At 35.7% G+C, this 20,169-nt stretch overlaps 1 protein-coding gene and 1 long non-coding RNA gene across 2 annotated transcripts; one reads left to right on the top strand and one right to left on the bottom strand.

The window, feature by feature from the left end:
* Nucleotides 1–1,200: 1,200 nt before the first annotated feature.
* LOC128133341 (uncharacterized) lies at nt 1,201–16,236 on the bottom strand. The gene is made up of 2 exons (XR_008231977.1): nt 15,807–16,236; nt 1,201–1,542 (listed from the first exon to the last, which is right to left on the bottom strand). It is a non-coding gene; the product is annotated as an uncharacterized LOC128133341 (long non-coding RNA).
* Nucleotides 14,451–15,801, top strand: LOC111891485 (reticulon-like protein B13). Its single transcript, XM_023887547.3, has 4 exons — nt 14,451–14,775; nt 14,851–15,064; nt 15,134–15,345; nt 15,430–15,801. Exons 1-4 carry the CDS (start codon nt 14,694–14,696, stop codon nt 15,624–15,626), a joined length of 705 nt encoding a protein of 234 aa, XP_023743315.1. The 5' UTR covers nt 14,451–14,693; the 3' UTR covers nt 15,627–15,801.
* Nucleotides 16,237–20,169: the final 3,933 nt, after the last annotated feature.

The following is a 20,169-nucleotide window of genomic DNA, read 5'->3' as shown; positions in this document are numbered from 1 at the left end:
AAGAAACTAGTCAACAAAATAAGTACTCATTCATCCAAGCTCATGATGAAAGATAAACAAACACAATAAGATATTTGGCTAGAAAAAATTTCCATAAACTTCAAACACAAGATAACATCAAGTCTTTAAAACAACCAATCATCCATGGGCTAAACCCTAATCAACCAAATATAAGTCTAGCCAAGCATGACTAAAATAAAAGAAATACAATACAGTTTAGACGTACCAAACATGATTCAAGTTGCAAAATAAAATAAAATTACTCTAATCTTCAAAATCTTCAAATTCCTCCAAAAAAAACCCCTTGAGAGCAAAAAGTGTTGTTGTTCAATGTGTTCTCTTTTAGTTCTATTCAAAATCTCTATTAAAAAGAGGTCAATTTCCGGATTCAAAAGATGGCCAAAAGCACTCCACCAACCTTCCCAAAGTAGAGGTTCATGTCAAAAACCTGAGTCCTTCACAGCACGATCCATGCGGACCGTTTGTGGATCCACGCGGACCGCGTGGGTGTCGCTGAATGGGTCCTTTGGCCCATTTAATTAGTATACCAGCTCATTCTTCTCATAAATGATCCAGCCCATATGCACAAACTCTTGAGGGCCCAATTATCCCCCCCCCCAAAGCCTTCAAAGGTGCTCTAATGCTCCTTTAATCTTCCATAGCTCGAGTCCTAGTCGTCTCGTCATCATATTTGTCCAAAAATTAAGTCCAACTCGCTTTCTTGTTTATGTTGACACCAAGCCCAATTGCACCACTTCAAGTCCACAAGCAAATCGCAAGCCTCTAAGAGTCCAACACTCCTCACCTACCTCCAATTAGGGCTGTGCAAAAAACCGCACAAACCGCCCGCACCGCACCAAACCGCACCGCATAATGCGGTTTAAATTTCGTGGTGTGATTTGCGGTTCATCATTTTATCAAATCGCACTATGCGGTGTGGTTTGCGGTTTGTATTTATAAAATTGTGGTTCAAACCGCACCGCACCGCACCGCATGTTATATATATACTTGTTTTTCTTTACTTTGTTATAACTTCAAATCACGATTTTGAAACGATGTATATAAATATATTTCTTACAATAACCAAATATCTATAACGTAATATTAAATCACTACTAGATCAAGATCCCACGGTTTACAAGAATATAACAACTATAACGGCAATATAAAACAATAACAATGATACTTGCAAAACTATAGTAGCATGAATCACAATTTATTAAAAACGATTTAACTCGAAAATTGTATTTGTTTTTATAAAATAAAAGCAATCAATTTTTTTTAACCTGATCAGTTTTTTGGTTTTTTGATAGATTTAATGTTGAACAACTCATCAAACCGCACAAACAACAACCAAACAACAACCAAACCGCATAACCCATCCGCATCAAACTGCACCGCATAACGTGATTTTGAACATCTATGGTGCGGTTGGCAGTTTCTAAAATATTCAAACTGCATATGCGATGCGGTTTGTAGTTTTGACTCTAAACTGCATCGCGCACATCCCTACCTCCAATGACGAAAAGTGTTCAGTAAATCCTGCAATTAAGCTCAAAATACTAGAAAGTACCCGATAAAAGTGAAAAATAACAAAAAGGGAAAATATACATAAATATTTCACTCAGTTTTAGTTTTCTATATATATATATATATATATATATATATATATATATATATATATATATATATATATATATATATATATATATATATATATATATATATATATATATATATATATATATATATATATATATATATATAAAATTTGCTCAATTTCTTCGGTTACATTCAATGGATTCCCAGGGTAAAGCTAAAAAAACTGGTTCTAGCCAAAAACGCAAATTCACACAAGGCGGTTGAAGTCAAGATATTTAATTTTTTTCTCCAGATTTTCAAAATCCAAACTATCAACAATATTAAAACTACCAACAATATTTCCCAGTGCAACAATCACACAACAAGAAATAATACATGAATTGTGATATGTTGAAACCCACCATCAACTTCAATTCGATCTTACTGATCATATTGAACATGTCTATATTCCAACTCTGGATAATAATTAGTTAATTTTAATTTTCGTTTTAGGATTAAAATTAGTCTTTTTTAAGTGTATTTTTTTAATTACCGTGTATTTTTTTAATTTGTAATGTGGCTTTTTAGTCAAATCTTATTTTTAATATTATTTTAGATTTTTTTTGTTTTAAATTAGCAAAATTTTATTTTTAAATGAAAAATGTGATGTTTTATTTTATTTTATATTTTCTAATTTAATTAAATAAAAAAAATGATTTGGAAAGTAGGTTGAGTGGGTTCTGAAATATAAGATTTCCATGTGTTGTGAGTCGCGAAAGATAGAAAAGAGAGATTAATAATAATAATAATAATAATAATAATAATAATAATAATAATAATAATAATAATAATAATAAAAACTGTTGTGTTAGTGGGTTTGACGGGAATGACTCCCTCGTCCCTTAGTGGTCAAAGTATCACCATCCAGGAAAAAGCATGGTGACACGTAAAAAACAACTGAAGTGTCCAAGTCCTAAACCAACTGTACTGCTCTATTGAAGCATTGTAATCACAATTTTGGGCAACAAACACTTTCCACTAGGTTACCTATAAACCTCCTCTTGGCTCTCTCCTCAACAACCCAAAAAAGCGAGTCATGATCCTTTTGTTCCAAGAGGAATAACCTCTCCTTAGATTGTGACAATCCTTTTGTTCCAAGAGGAATAACCTCTCATCAGATTGTGACATTGTGACGCGGACTTTGGGCATATTAGCAGACAAGGTTGTTAATAGCGATCGCTACACTCGCTATAGCGAATAGCGTAGCATAGCTGTGATGGGTCGCTACGATACCTATAGCGAAGCAATAGCGTGTGTAGCAATGTTCGGCAAATTTTTTTTTTGTTTAAATCGGTAAGAAACGTAGCAATTAGGCTCGGAATAGGTTTAGGCAGGCAATCGTACAGTCAATTTCATGTTTTCCCCTCTAATCGACTAAGATTGTACGATCGACACCAAAATCACCAAAATCGATTTTGGCGGGTTATTTCTCACTACTGCGACAGTAGCGACAATAACACACCTCACCAAAATCGATTTGTGGTATTGAAACATAGTTTTAGACTTTAGAGTCTAAAAATAACCATTCTTTTGTGGTATTAGAACTTAATTTTAGACTTTAGAGTCTAAAAATAACCATTCTTTTGTCGTATTAGAACTTAAATTTAGACTTTAGAGTCTAAAACTAACCAATCTTTTGTGGTAAACATATTTTGCAACTTAATGTTAGCTTAATAGAACTGGTACTTGTTAGTTCTATGTTATTTTTGATTGCTGCATAGGTGCAAGTAAATATAGTGTTTAATTTTATAAGAAATCACAAAACATGAAATAGGTGTTGCTATTTCATCGCTATCGCTACGTAGCGTATAGGTGGGTTGTCGCTATTTCCTCGCAATCGCTATTGATAACCTTTTTAGCAGACATATTCCATCTTAGCGTCCTCCAGCCCCAATGTCTATACAAAGGATTGTGTATGGGCAATATTGAAACTGTCCTTTCCGGTACTATTGGTGTTGTATTTTTTGCAATATGGAACCAATCTACAACGATGACGCCTTTATCCAAATCTAGGGCATATATTCTCGAAAGTTTGTCTTTAAGTGGAACATTTCCAAGCTAGATCCATACAGAACTTAACATTCTTTCCATTGCCAACTTTGATGTTATATAAATCTTGCAGGTTTACCCCTTTTGAGTGGAGTTTTCTAATGGCTTGAACAAAGCCCTTGAGAATGCAAAGCAGCTTCAACTTGATGAAGGTATGCATTTGGGCCATGTATAGCTTTTGATCACACAAACCCAAAGAGTTTATTCTGCTAAAATAATGTCCACCTTCATGTAAACAAAAGAGCTCTATTGAAGGAAAAAAAAAACAAAACAAAAAAACTCCCACTCCAAAACCATCCACTTCTTACTCGACATAATCGTTTTCCGGATAACCTAGTGAAATCGAGCCCTTAAACACTCTAACAACTTCAAAACCGAGTTTGGCACCTTAAAACTAGACATGTGGTAAATACTAAAACTTCCCAGCATCTCTTTCAATAAGGTAAGTCTCCCACGTACTGAAAGCATTTTTTTTCTTTCTAACAATTCAAAACAAATTTGTCCACAACCGGTTTCCATGAAGCAATATGATTCATGTTTTTACCCACCATAACTTCAAGGTAGATAAAGGGAGTCGCGTACCATTATAACCAATCATCCAAGCCACCTCATCCACTTGGTTGTAAATGACCTAGGGTTGTAGACGAACCAAAGGAACACGAACAATGGCTTGTTTATGTTTGTTCGTTTAAGTTAACGGAACAAACGAACGAGTTTTCTTGTTACTGTTCGTACGTTTAACAAATTATATTGTTCGTGTTTGTTTGTTTATGTTCATAAACATACTAAACAAACATAAACGAACACAGATAAACAAACACAGTTGAACATACACGAACATAAATAAACATATAAAATAGCAATATCATAAAAAACAATTGAACATATACGAACATAAATAAACTTAAACGAACGAACGAACATAAATGAACGCAAACGAACATCATAAATGAACATAAACGAACATATACTATAGTAATGTCATAAAAAACAATTTAGCATATATGAATATAAATAAACTTAAAGAACGAACGTAAACAAATGTCATAAATGAACATATAATATAGTAACGTCATAAAAAAACAATTGAACATAAATAAACTTAAACAAACGAACATAAACGAACGTAAACGAACAACATAAATGAATGTTTACGAACATAAATTAATGAACGAAATCATTATTCATATTCGTTTGTTTGAATAAACGAATGGAAATTTGTATTGATGCTCGTTTATTTGTTAAATAAACAAACATAAATGAACTCCCGCCGAACGGTTCACGAACAGTCCGTTGAACGTTCAGTTCGTTTACAGACCTAAACTGACCCCTAACCTAAATAACTTACTTTTTGTAAGTTAATTTTCAGCCCTTACACCGAATGAAAACATATTTGAATACGTAGGATTCGTCCCGCATTCTCCAAATTCTAATCACAAAGTGTAATAACATCATCAGCGTAAAAAATTGAGAGATTTCCAAATTAGAATCTCTTATATGAATCCCATGAAAAGCATTACCTAAAGTAGCATCTTTAATACTACGTTCAACCCTTCCATGGCTATAATAAACGAAAAAAGAGGTAGTAGATCACCTTGGCAAAGACCTTGTTCAACAACAAACTCGCCACTGTTGACTAGAATAGAAGCTCTAGAAGAAGATAGAGCCGCTATGATCAATTTCTGAAGTTATGTTTTGGTTGGAACTTGGATATCAATTTATTTGTAAATTTTATATAATTAAATGGGTTTCTTACTGATTTATACATATATTAACTGATATTTTTTTTTTTAACAAATTCAAGCATGTATGTATAAGTCAGTTAATGATCCACTTTCGATTGTATAATTAAATGAAAACACTCATTTTTATAAATAAGTCATTAACTTCGAAAAAAATAAAGGTTTCAAATCATATATAAGAAAAATAGAAGAATTGTCAAAACAAAATTATTCTGCACAACTTAAAGGTGTATAAATAAGTATAGTATTCTTATTAGACCGCAGGGTCTGGGTGAGAAGTTTCCCTCACTTTTTTCCTGTCATTTGTTCCCTATTTTTCTTTCCCTCACCTAAACCCAAAAAATGGGTGGAAAACTTTCCTTACTATTTGTTTTTTTATTTCTTTAAATAAAATTAATACATTTTTATGATTTATAATTTTTAAATTAATAATAAACATAAATTTTAATTAAAAATAAAATGCATTTTATTAATTAAAATAAAAATTACAATAAACCTAAGATTTAAAAAAGTAGAATATTAAAAAAGAAAACACAAACAAACCAACAACCACCTCTGGAAAATATTTTTTCATAATTTTTTATCTTTTCTTCATCAAGAGCTCGAGAGCCGGCCCCGAGAGATGGTCGGTGTTTTCCATCAAGAACTTCATATCCTCCATTTCTTGTCTCTCTGTGCGCTCCTTCTTCTTTGTTTCTTCTTTTTCTTTGTCGAACGTCAAATGTTCAGCGGAATTAAGATTATATCAATCAAACGACGCTGTTATTTTCCTCATTTCATCAAAGTCCATGCTGAAATCTGATGAACCCGAAGAAGTCTCATTTCCCTTCCTCTTTGTTTTGTCCTTACCCATCGGTCGGACAATTTCTTCTAGCTCGAGTTCGTCCTCATTTAAATATAGACCGACCCGAGCATCGGAGGAAGTTGTGTAACCACCACAAGAGCCTGTTTTCGTTCGCTTTGATTGTTGTATTCAAAAAAATAAATTTTTGCTCATATTTTTTCCACCTAGGACTTTTAACCAATATTTTCCAACAATCGTGCCACTTGAATGGTTTTTCGACTTCCTCAAAGTAAAATTGCAAAGCTTCTTGAAGTATTTCTTCGTCGCCTTGGCCGCTTCTTCTTTGGGTTTTTAGGTCATTATACAACACATTTATTTTTGAAACCACCCTTGTTATTTCTCGAAACTTCGAATTCATTTGGTGTTTCGTACGTTAGTCGCCACCTTTTCCTTGCTCCTCCCGAAACCGGTCTAAGATGCGAAGCCAAAAATGATCTCCCAGGTGTGCATTTCCCGTCTTCGAATCCTCATAAATGTCAACCCAAGTTTTTACCAAAACTAGCTCTTTTTGTGCAAGCCATAGTATCTGTAACGCCCCGTTTTAAATAGATTAATTAAATGGTTAGTAGGGTGTTGGTTTTAGGAAGTCAAATGGCAAGAATTGAATCTCTAGGGGTTAAAGTGTAATTTTAGGACTTAATTTGTAAAGATTTTCATAAGTCAAGGAGTGTTTGATATTATTTGGGCTAAATATGTAAAGATTCATGGAAGCAGGGACTAAAGGCTAAGTTATGGACTTGGATGATAAGATTTTAAGAAGGCGGGGTCTGATTGGTAAATTTTGGATTCGTTTTGAAAAGAATATTACAAGAAGGGACCAAATGCGTTATTATGGAAACTTGTTCAAGGGATCGGGTATTTAACCTCTTCATCCGTCATTTTCTAAACCTAACCCTAATCTCTATAGGAGCCATCACCCTTATACCCCCCTCTCATCTTCAACCGGCCGCCACCATCCTTTCCCCCCGACTAGCTTGCTGCTCCGACCAACTAAGACCCCCAACGACGTCTGCCATGACCGGAGATACCGAAGGCCAATGGGCGAACCAGTAACAAAGCTACTATGGTCGTTTTCGGTGGAGGTGCTGTCACACCCTAAAACCGGAACGGCGGAAACGTTCTGGGGTGGATGACGTCATGTCAAGTATCACAACATATACAGTATAGTAATCAAAGTACAACAACCATTGCATTAATAGTAATAGTTTTACATGGTTTACATTACATAGAAACATCAAAGTATAACAGAAACTAGTATAGATGCAGCTTGGTACAAAACCGTCTTCAACAAAAGCTCCTAGAATGTACTTGTCTATTGCTGACATGAGAATACAAGTTATTTGAAAGCAAGGATCAACATTTTTACAAATGCTGGTGAGTTCATAAGTATTTAGTGTCATTTTATCCAAATAACTTTATATAAGTAGTAGTTTTAAAGTATACAGTGAATTAGAGTCCTTCCCAGAAAATCCAATATTTTCTAATTAAAAGCAGTCTTCTAACAAGACTGGGCAGAGTTATGTGGTAAAAAATAATTTTTCCTTAACACTATCATTATCAAAATGTGGTATTGATTTTGAAAGAAAGTAGGAGAGTATCAGGGAAAATAACATATGCCTCAGCAGTGAAGACTGCTGACTAAGGCAAAAAGAAATCATAGACTCCAGGAGAGTATCGAATGAACGGTACGCCTGGCTCAGTCTAACAAAAGGGAGACACAGACCCCAGACGGTATTAAATGAAAGATACGTCTAGCAAGGTCTAAAAACAGTGAACACAGACCCCAGACAGTATCAACTGAATGATACGTCTAGCAAGGTCTAAAAACAGTGAATACAGTGTTAAAACCCGTTACCTTAAGGCCATGAATTATAAGGTAACCCCGAGATACTCGTAACCATACTGATAGACACTAGAGAACTTGACGCCCTGCAAGCGTCGGTGTAAGTATGACATTTGTCACCCCTTGGCTTGGTAGGCCGTGGACTGTAGCTAGCAGTCAGGGTGCGGGGGTGTCAATCCCGTATAGATCCATACACACAATGTCCGCTCTCCCTACAAGAGACTCTGGTTACCAACTTGACAACGGAGAAGGCCGTGTACTGAAGATGTATCTCGTATAGTGAGATCTGATGTAAAATACTGGACTAATGATAGAGACTCACAACTGAAACTAACTAATGTAAACCTATATGTCTATGCTTGTATACATAATATATATAACTAATGATCAAACGACCTTCGGACGGACATCCGATCCCACCAGACCACATCTCAACGAAGAAAAGGAAATAGGGCGAACTAGTCTTCCTAAGTCCTTTAAACATTATTTATATAACTTATACAAGCACTATATAACTTATACAAGCACAGGCATACATTTAACTAAGTAGAAGCATTTAACGAAATTTAAGTGTTTAACAAAGTAGAAGTGTTTCACAAGGTATAAGTGTTAACAAGTAGGAACGTATCGTGAAGTAGAAGCGTATCGTGAAGTATAAGTGTGTCGTGAAGTATAAGCGTATCGTGAAGTAGAAGCGTATCGTGAAGTATAAGTGTATCGTGAAGTATAAGCGTATCGTGAAGTAAAAGTGTATCACAAAGTAAGTGTTAACAAAGTAGTAGCATTTAACTAAGTAGAACTATAACAAGGCAGTAGAATCTAACGAAGTAGGAGTATAAAACATGGAAGTAAACTTCTGTGAAAACTTTGGAAAACCTTTATACTTAAGAAAATCACGACTTAGTATTCTTTTATAAAATAAGTTTGAAAACCTTTAGAAATTCTTTGGAAACCTTTCATAACCAAGTTTTGAATGAAACTTTGATAAAACATTTTGGGTAAAGGAATCCTTTGTTTAACATACTGCCGTAACAGGAATTTAAGTAAAACCTACAACGTGAGAAATAATTTGAGAAAAGCTTTGTACAAGTAAAGATGTTTTGGAAGACCATTTACAGTATCATACTTGGTAAAAACAGTTGACAGTGTAATAAATCCTTGTGCATGCGTATTATCAATCACATGTGATTGATATGATAACTGGCATCTTTAACTTGTATTCCCCCCCCCCCCCCCCCCCCTAAAACATGTAAAAACATTTAAAAAGGTTCATTAAGGGGTATAAACTCACCTGATGTAAGTGGATCCGACGAAGGTGCCGGTTGGGTGCTCGGTGTCAAGTCAAGACTTGAACACACTTAGTGACCTATTAACATATGATAATATATGTTTACATACAATTAGTATATATAATACTAATTAATTACGTATACGCATCCTAAAGTGCGGAAAACACTTTGGTTAAGTGCTTGGAGTGTCTTGGGTAACATTTAAGGGTGTGTATGGCTTAAATAGGGAGTTTACTCTTCAAGAGTTAACTCTTTATAGAGTTCACGGCCCTGGGACTAACTCCCCATGAGTTTACGGCCGTAAACTCATGGTGAGGGTGTTCTAGGATGCTAAAAGGTCTTATATCACTTGTGGAATTATGCTAGGCTCAAATCTAGGATTTATAAAGGGTTTAAGGCCTCAAATGCACCATTTTAGGGAGCTTACGGCCCTAAACAAGGAGTTTACGGCCGTAAGCTCTCATGTGCTCATTTCTTTTGTGTTTTAAGGTCTTAAATGGTAGAGAATAAAATCCTATGTATTTTTCCAAGTCAAATGGGGAGTTTAGGGCATCATTTGGGCACTTTTTAGGAGTTTACGGCCCATAGACCTTTCCTAGGGGGGTTTACGGCCGTAAACTCCTATTTCCTTGGTTTTATTTAATGTTTAAAGCATTTACATCAATGGGATTGCTTCTAAACATTTTTCCAAGGCCATAGGAGATGTTTGAGGGTATTTCTAACACTTGAACTTGAGTTTACTCCCCATGAAGAGGAGTTTACGGCCCGAGCATGTTCTTGGGTAGTAAACTCAAGTTTACTCCACTAAATTTTAGTTCAAGGTGTTCTAAGTCCGAATGTGTAATTCCACAAGTCATATCTAAGCCTTAGGGGCAATTTGGAGGGGTTTTGGGGCTTAAAAACCCCATTTAGGGTATTCACGGTCCAAGAGTGTTCTTGGGCCTTAAACACCTACTCTTGCCCCTAATTGATTCCTTAAACATGAATTTGCATGTTAGTTAAGCTATACAACAAGTTAGGGTAGATTGCTTACTCGTTTGGGGCTCGAAACGGACGTTTTTTGCTCGACAATAAGTTGTAGAGAGAGAGTGTAGAGAGAGAGAGAGAGTAAAAAGGGTGGAAATGAAGTTTACTCTCCCTTTATATAGGGGCTTGAGTTGAGGCTCAGTGGAAATCTACCCGATACTGCCGTTAAACGGGGCTTTTGATCGCACCCGATTTAGTGGTCGTATTTTGACTTGGTTTAAACTAAAAATTTTCAAAGGAAAAATTTAGGGTGTTTCTAATTTATCTCAACCTTTATAAAGTCATTTAAAAAGTCCCAAATTAATTAACCAGTCCAGAAGTTAACGGACAGTTAAATAAAATGAGCCTTATTAACGGAAAAACGGGTTAAAAATGACGGAATAAATTTCGGGTTGCCACAGGTGCGACCACCACAGTCGAAGACCGAGACCGCCGATTGCGCTGTTGTTCTGTTGATCGGTGAAACCACGGACGGCAAAACCAACGTTCCCATTTCTTTTCCGACTCGTAGCTGATGCCACCATCTCTCTCTCTCCTCTCTTATTTCGTTTTGTCGCCGCTGTTATTGCCTCTAGCCGCCACGGTTGCTACTAGTACTGTTGCATCCTGATGCCATCCGCCGCCAATGGCCGCTACTGTTACCGTTTTCTTGGGCTGCTGTCGCCGCTACCCACCGCAAGTGGGAGTTGGATTTATTTTTCCTGAGCAAATAGGATGGGTGTGCGGGTTGTGTTGCTCATGTTCGGGTGCTGTGATGGTATAAGGCTGCCGGAGTGTCCATTGGCCAGAGATCCGAAGAAAAAAAAACCCACTGCCACCTCCGACCACCACATGCCGCCTCAGTGCGGCGGTGTGTGTGTGTGTGTGTGTGTAAGTGTGTGTGTGTGTGTGTTATTTACGTGAGTGTGTATTTGTGTATTTGTGTATTTTTGTAATAGTGTCGGTAATCAATAGAAAACTTGAAACCACCACCGTAAGGTGGTGGCTGCCGCCTCTTGTCGCCACCGGCTATCGTGTTGGGTGGAGGTGTGGTTTAATTGCGTTTAAACCTCGTTTGGGGGATGTTTGGACAACGTGGGACCAATGGAACCCTAATGGGCCCAAAGAAACCCTAGTGGGCCTAATGGAACCCTAATGGGCTAATAAGGCCCAATGTGACCTAAAAGCCCAACCAATGGACTAATGAACTAGTATTGGGTTGGAAAACCCTAATTAGGGTTTGGAAAACCCTAAGGGCATAAAACCCTAACTTGTGGAAATTGATCGGGATACACACTTGAAATATTAAATAATAATCATTGGCAAACTAACTTAAGGAAATAATGGACTTAATGGATTAAGTCCTTAATGGGTTAAGTAAGAAACTCTTAACCCTAATCATCATTTCATGTGAAAACCCTAAATTTAGGATTATGGGCTTGGACTTATCATGACTCATATTTGGGCCATCAGAATGGAATCGTGTATTCAGCACAATCACACCATATGACTTATTTAGTAAAGTGAGGGACTTAATGGATTAAGTCCTTAATGGGTTAAGTGAGAAACACTTAACTCTAATTGTCATTTTATGTGAGACCTTAATTTCACTTGGGCTTTGTATTGGGCCGTTCCATTAGACTTTGGTAATTGGATTATTAATGGACCATCCCAGAATGATCATATGGACTAAAATATGTTGATGGGCTTTAGGGTAAGGCCCATATGAGGGGTTAGGCCCAATTTGGAAAATTGGGCCATAGATGGACCATAGTCGAGGCCTTTATGATTATGTGATATTGAGCCATGGGAATACCAAGAGTTTGGACTAGAATGATTGAATGGGCCTTAAGGAAAGACCATGTAGAGGTCTGGGCCCAATTTGGAAAATTGGGCCACATGTTGGGCTTTGGCCCATTACTTGACTTTTGGGCCTTTGGAGTGTGAGTTAGACCTTGGGCTTGGAACCCAATTATTAATTGGGTGTTGTTTGATGTTAGTAGTTTGGGAGTCTATCAACCAACAGTTGGAGTTTCATCTGCGGGACTTCAGCAGTGTCAGGTGAGTTATCATCACTATACTCAAGGGTCTAAGGCATCAAGGTCGGCCCTTTGGATTGTTATCTGGTTATGTTAAGTTGGTATGATCTATTAGATCGGTATCCTAGAGGGTAGGATAATATTATGTGGTATGTGTTATGATATGTTAAATCGATATCCTAAAGGGTAGGATAATATTATATAGTATGTGGTATGATCTGTTAGATCGGTATCCTGGTAGATAGGATGGTATTATGTGCTATGTGGTATGATTCGGTAGATCGGTTGTTGTCTATAGACTGTTATGTGATTATCTGTTATATATATGTGCACATATTTGTTTGGCGGTTGAGACTTATCTGCTTTGTGCGAAAGCCAATAGACCTAGGCATTCTAACCTGTTGGTTGTGGGCCGTGAGTATTCCATCCCGAGGATGATTGGACTCATAGTATGTGGGCATCCCAACCTGTTGGTTGTGGGCCTGGGGTATTCCATCCCGATGATGATTGGACCCATAATATGTTGGCATTCCAACCTGTTGGTTGTGGGCCGAGGGTATTCCAACCCGATGGTTGACTGGATCCTTAGTATGTTGTTTATGATTATATGTGTATTGTTGTGGGTATGAGTATTTTGGGGGAACTCACTAAGTTTTGTGCTTATGGTTTTAGTTTATTGTTTCAGGTGCTTCAGATGACTTGGCAAAGCGAAGGCATGACCATACACATCCTCGTGTTTTGGACTTACGGTTTCTGGAATACTCTAATATTAAACTATTTTGAAAACATATGTAATAACTAATGACTTTTGGATGTTTGAAAAGGTGTTAAATTGGCTTGAATTTTACAGGTGTTACAGTATCAACCTTTATCTTCCTGGTTGTGTGACACCCTCGTGCGGTTGTTGTTCCTTTGCGTCGTTGTGGGGATGGTGTGGGTTGAGTTTTGCTAACCATCTCTTCTTCCTAGTCATCCAACTCATCGACAAGTTGGAATTGTTGTTGGGTTTGAGTTTGAGTTTGGGTTTGGGTTTGGAGTTAGGTTTGGATTTGAGGTTGATTTGGTGAATGTTGATCGGGATAAACACCAAAGTTTGAAAACATTTGTGGAGTAACATTTGGAACTTGGACCGGGTAATATTATCTAACATTTTGATATTAAAATTGTAGTGGAGATTGAATGTGAGTATCGAGTTGGAGACGATAAACTCCTTGTGACGATGAATCGATATCAAAAATGTTTCAAGTAAGGGTACTTGAACTCTAAACATGAGTTTTTTTTTTCTTCTATCGGAGGTTGGGGTTTGATTGTCGGAATTTTTTTTTTTGAAGAAAATAGAGAGAAATTGATTGGAGGTAAATGGATATAGGTATTTATAAAGGTTGTAGAGGGGTAAAAGAAATTACATTTTCAATGATACAGCTTTTTAACGGTTGTATTCAAAATAATAATAATAATAATAATAATAATAATAATAAATTAAATCTTCCTATCCAATCACCGGTGGAGCTAGAACACGACAACCCTTCCCCTTGGCTTCTTCCCGCGCAGCGCTACCCGCAGCCACAATGCGGTGTTCGGCGGAGCGGAACGCCCCACGCCTCCTCCCCGCACCGGCTCCTTCCGACCTTACTAGGGTAAAGTAATGTGCAGTTTCTCGCATAGTTTAACTTTATAATCGTTCAAACAATTTAAATGTAATAGACTCATTAGATACTCGAAATCCATTCAATACTCGAAATCGAATCCATTCAATACTCGAAATCGATTTAATCTATTTTAAGTCGAGCTCAGCTTGCGCTCAAACTATTCGAATATATTATTGATCGAAACTCAAATATTAAAATACTTGGTTCATGAAAATGTAACCTTAATAGACCTTAGTTAAATTATGTTTTTTTTTCTTTTCATTTATTTATTTATATGTATATAACTCTTTAGCTATGATTTGTGAATTTTCCAAATCCAACCAACCGTTTACACTATGAAACCTCGGCGAGCCCCGTCGATTTTGAAAGATAAGAACGAAAAAGAATAAAATCATCAGAAGAAGTATCGTTGGTGTGCATGAATGTCCTCCACGTATTACCCTATGTCTGCCACGTGTTATCTTCCTATGACACCTAGGCACTCTAGTTCTTCCCTTTTCATCTGCCTCTCTTCCATTCAGAATACAACCGAAGAAAGCTTCTACCTTCTCCACGATACACAACTCAGAAATCGCTCCAACAATCTACGAAAATGGCAGAACCAACACACGATCCTCCTTCATCATCGGAAATGTCTGAAACAACAACTCACCCTCATTCTCATTCATCAACAGGTCTCTCTCTCTCTCTCTCTCTCTCTCTCTCTCTCTCTCTCTCCACGCACGTATTTAATCAATTAATTAATACAGACGAATTGCATCAAGATCATGGTAATTACTCCATGAAAGACGTAATAATGTGGAGGAAAAAGCGAGTTAGTTTAGGGGTGGTGGCCACCGCGACGGTGTTATGGGTGGTGATGGAAGTTTACGGCTTCAATTTCATCACCGTCGCTTCATGGATCGGCATCTTTCTTGTTTCATCTCTTTTCACTTGGGCTAATATTTATAAGCTCATTTACAAGTAAGTCATTTCATCGAACACTTGGCGTTCATGGATTTTCCACTTATAATTCTATTGGTTATTCCACAGAGAGGAGCCGAGTATGTCGGGGCTAGGGATATCAGAGAAGACAGTCACCGGAATTGCAAACTGGATAAGGGTTTCCGGCGAGGAGGCGATGAGGTGGGTGTTTAAAGTTGGTGCTCAAAGCGAGTGGTATGTTTTTGCGGCGGCGGTTGTTGGACTGTGGCTACTTTCCGTCATTGGCAGTTGTTCAGACCTACTTACTCTTCTATACACAGGTATGTAGCTATTTACCTTATGCCCACCAACTGTTTGATTTATTGTCGTGAGATAATGATGATATGAGTTGGAGTTGTGTGCAGGAACTATGGTGGGTATGAGTGCGCCTGTGATTTGGATGAAATATGATGATAAGATAAGGGAGCATGGGGAGAGGTTGCAGATGCAGAGTATGAAATTCTACAGTACGATGAAGAAGAATGTGCAGAATCTAATGGATAAAGTCAAAGACAAAGTCAACTCACCAACAAAGGAGATGAAGGAGAAGAAAGTTGAATAGAACTATCATGATTTATGACGATTGTATTTGTCTAGTATGTTAAGGTGTCGATGTTTTGAAATAATGTTGATGTAAATATATATAGTTCTTTATAAGGGTCCATATCTATTTTCATTGGCAAAACTAGATTACATGTTTTATTCACGTTTATGAATTTGAGGTGTATTAAAGATTATGTACCTTTGTCATTGAGGCATTTCATCGAACAGGTTGCTTGCGTCTTTGAGACTTTCTTCACACCAAGAAAACGAATCTCGATCAGATCTCCGATTTCTAACGAGTTGTGTTGGATTTTGTTGTTATATACACATGAAATTCGAGCAAAGTTCAGGATTATTATATCAGAAATTGCTCGAACTCAAAGTCGCTGCATCTCGAAGAACACTATTGACGAATCTTGTGATGATTAATCCAGGAAGATGCATGTGTGAAAGCGTTTCTGTTTTAGAATTTGCGAAGTAAACTGATTGAAAAACCAGAGTCCCTAACGAGTAGACTAGCGTGTGTGCGCGTTAAAATGGAGTTCAGTTTCAACTTCATTGATAATCATTTTTGTTTTGATTTTTATATGTTAGAAAGAGGAGACTTTTTTTTTACCAAATAAAAATAAAAATTGTATTTTTTAATGTGACTGTTCTTGTACTTGAACCGATATAACCGAAATGCGTATCCGTATCCTTTTATTCACAAAGGATGACGATGACAATGCGAAACCCAAATGGAAACACAAATCGGTAGATGGAAAAGAAACATAAGGAAGATCAAAATGGTCAACGGGACTGAAAGTGGAAAATACTAAAATGCGTATCCGTATCCTTTTATTCACAAAGGATGACGATGACAATGCGAAACCCAAATGGAAACACAAATCGGTAGATGGAAAAGAAACATAAGGAAGATCAAAATGGTCAACGGGATTGAAAGTGGAAAATATTAAAATGCGTATCCGTATCCTTTTATTCACAAAGGATGACGATGACAATGCGAAACCCAAATGGAAACACAAATCGGTAGATGGAAAAGAAACATAAGGAAGATCAAAATGGTCAACGGGACTGAAAGTGGAAAATATTAAAAGAAGTGTGGCCGTCTATAATGAAAAATAAGTAGTAAGATGAAAAAATGGGCAAAAGGAAGGCAAAAATGAACAAAAGAAACTTAAAGTGATAAATATTATAAGACATGTGACACACGAAGAACGACACATGTCCTAATAAGGATGTCAACAGGGGCAAACGGGACAATCCCCCACCCCACCCCCGTAATTTCCAGCCTCGCCACCCCCGCTCCCGCCCTAATTGATTGTGATTTTTTTTATTTGGTTAAAAGAAGTTATTTTTTTGGTTTAAAGAAGCTATTTTTTGAGTTAAAAACACTTATTTATAGGGATGAGCAAATGAACTGACCTGGGAACCGAACTTGATGGAAAATAGGAACCGAACCGGACTGCTAGTTCTATAGCTTTCGGTTCCTACCGGTACTTCTTGTCGTGTCTTCAATGTTGGAACCAGTCATCGATATATAGCAACATATAATTCTAGTTTTTGCTGGTTTACCGGTTTTTTTCGGTTCTCCTGGTTCCCGGTTCCAAAAATCCACAAAAATATTGTCCCAGTTCCGGCCCGACCGGTTTCATCGGGTTCTGGCCAGTTCCTCAGTCCATATGTTCACCCCTACTTATTTATAACATAATTTTACATGTAAAAACAAAAATGTTATCACATCTCAAAAACGTTATACTGACAATTTAAAAACGTGTATTTTTATTGATTTTTGGAAATTCAAAATCATTATATATATATATATATATATATATATATATATATATATATATATATATATATATATATATATATATATATATATATATACACGGGGCCCCCATTAGGTGTTCAGAATGAGACTGCCTACCCCCGTCCCCGCTTTCGAAATTAAAACGGAGGTCAACCTTCGATTTTTTTAACAAATACCCCCATATAGGATCGGTGTCCCACAAGATTTTTTTGACATCCCTATGTCACAATTGACCCCACCTAAAAAGCCAGCACAAAGGAACGAAGAGGGAAAGAAAAAGAAAATGTGATTCACATAAAAACGGAACTAAAAAGAAACAGAGAGACAAAAGAAAACCAAAAATAATGTCAAGGATTAAATATAACAAACAAAATAGTTGAGAAAAAAAACTATAAAAAAAAAAAAAAAGACAAAAGGGATAAAAAAAAAAAAAGGAAATGAAAGGACTAAATAGCACAAACAATAAAATATTGGTAGCTACTATGAATGACCAAGAAGTATACTGTAACAACCATGTCTATTAATATAATATAGTAATAGTAATATTTACTATATGATATTTTTATTTATAAAGTATTCTGAACTAAATTCCAATTCTATATAAGTGTATATAATGTCACAAATTCATTTGATTTCTGATAATTGACTATTTTATAAACTTAAATTATATATATATATATATATATATATATATATATATATATATATATATATATATATATATAATTTAAAATTTATGACATACCTAAATTATTTTAAATGAACCACCTTAATATTTTTGATAAAAAAAATTTATAATTCAGATTTTTAAAGCTCACATGTTGTACTTTAATAACCCAATATTTATTAAAATATAATCTAATATTCATCGTCCAATACAAGTTAAACTGAAAAATAACAATAATAATAAACATAAACCACAAATCAACAAGGTTGTTTCAGAGCACATGACACTTCAACCCTTCACAGTCGTTGATCCAATTTTGCCTATGGGTTGTTGCAACCGCCGATAAATTATTCTACATTGTTAACTTTATGTGCATTAAATAAAATATGTGAAATTTCTATTTTCAATTCCATGAACATTAAATTCATTGTGGACCACAATCATGAATTGATAGTAATACACTTCAATGTAGGCCCTAGGTTTAATTGCATTCTATTACTGTTGTTTTTTTTTGTTTAAATTATTGTTTGTTAATATTTATTTCATAAACATTAAAGCTATTGAATGTTGGGTAATACTATTTTTTTTTCACTTTTCTTATTGTTCCATGATTCCACAATAAGATTTTTATTGTTTCAAACTTTCAATGTTATAAAGTATTACTAATGATATAAGTTTGACGATATATCAAGATATAAGACATTGTCGGGTACAATTGTAAGATTTTTGTTTTCTGATACATTTCGACTCGATTCAAATCCACGACTAGTATTTTTGATTTTTATTTAAATTTTCTATCGGTTTTATTAAAATAGTAAACTTAGTGGTTTTACATTCTAGGCTTGCCTATATATATATATATATATATATATATATATATATATATATATATATATATATATTGTTGAATTATAAGTGTTAATATTACAAACTTATAATTATATCCTTTCTAAGTATCCTTTTGTTAATAATTGATTATTCATTTGTTTATATATATTGCTTGTATATATTAATGTTTTGTGCAGGAGGATATATCTTGAACATTTTGTGAATCTATTTGACTGAAATAGTAGTATATTAAAATGGTGTAACATGCGAATCTATTTGGATACTTGATGACCCGTATAGTCTGTATATCATATATATTTGATTATGTATGAGAGTGTGAAAGATATACGAGTCTATCCTCTTCTCTGTTCATATCGTCTTTATCTATTCATAGAGTCTTGTTCTTACTTCGATTCTTGTTTTGATTCATGTAGTTGTATGAGAGTAGATTAGATGAGAGAATCTGTAGTGAGGTTTATCTGTAATGAGAGGAGTGATTTGTAGAGAGGTTTTGTTATGTAACTATACTTGAAAACCTTCTGGTTCTTAATAAATAAGAACTGTTGATGCTGTGATTTCTTGTGTTCAAGTTTCTTTTGATGGTATCAGAGCATGGTTACGTTGGTTTGTGATCTGTTGTCATCTAGATCAAGTTAGGGTTTAGATCGAGTTAGGGTTTCAGGTCATTTAGCTTAGATCGAGTTACGGTTTCAGATCTTCGATCTAGATCTGGTTCTGATTTGGTTTATTCTTCATTTGGTGTTCGTTAGATTTGAACAGATCTAGGGTTTGTTTAGATCTGTTTAGATCGTAAAATTGTGAAGAAATCGTCAACCTGATTGTTCTCTTGTCACGTCTTAAGAGTAAACGATCAAGATAGTAGTAAACGTTTAGGGTTAACATTGTGTTAATCTTAACAGCCAACGCTATCTTGACGGTCAACATTAAGACTGTGCAAACAAGGTAATAAATCAGGTTGGTTCTGGCATTTGAATGCCCGTTTCGGTGTTCAGCGGTGAATCTGTGTTTCAGATTCATCGGAACTACATTGCTGGTTGCTGAGCTTGTTTTTTGAGGATCACTGTAAGTTTCGCACGCTTTCTAGTCTTTAACTCTTGATAGACCAGTTTCTTTCCTTATGATCTTAGTGTTCTTATCTGGGATTCTAGAAACTGTTGTAAAAAGTGTGATTGTTCTTTTTTTGGTTTGGTTTTCTGAACATATTTGATTTCTTGATTGGTTATTTGTTTGATC

Source organism: Lactuca sativa, chromosome 4 (genome assembly GCF_002870075.4).
Source record: "Lactuca sativa cultivar Salinas chromosome 4, Lsat_Salinas_v11, whole genome shotgun sequence".
NCBI classification, from domain to species: Eukaryota; Viridiplantae; Streptophyta; class Magnoliopsida; order Asterales; family Asteraceae; genus Lactuca; species Lactuca sativa.
This window is presented reverse-complemented; position numbering and strand designations above follow the sequence as displayed.

Excerpts from the sequence above, each read along its gene's own strand:
- LOC111891485 (XM_023887547.3), top strand. The coding sequence starts at position 14,694 with ATGGCAGAACCAACACACGATCCTCCTTCATCATCGGAAATGTCTGAA. Across the intron at positions 14,776-14,850 it reads TCATTCTCATTCATCAACAG|ACGAATTGCATCAAGATCAT; the intron begins GTCTCTCTCTCT and ends TAATTAATACAG. Across the intron at positions 15,346-15,429 it reads ACTTACTCTTCTATACACAG|GAACTATGGTGGGTATGAGT; the intron begins GTATGTAGCTAT and ends AGTTGTGTGCAG.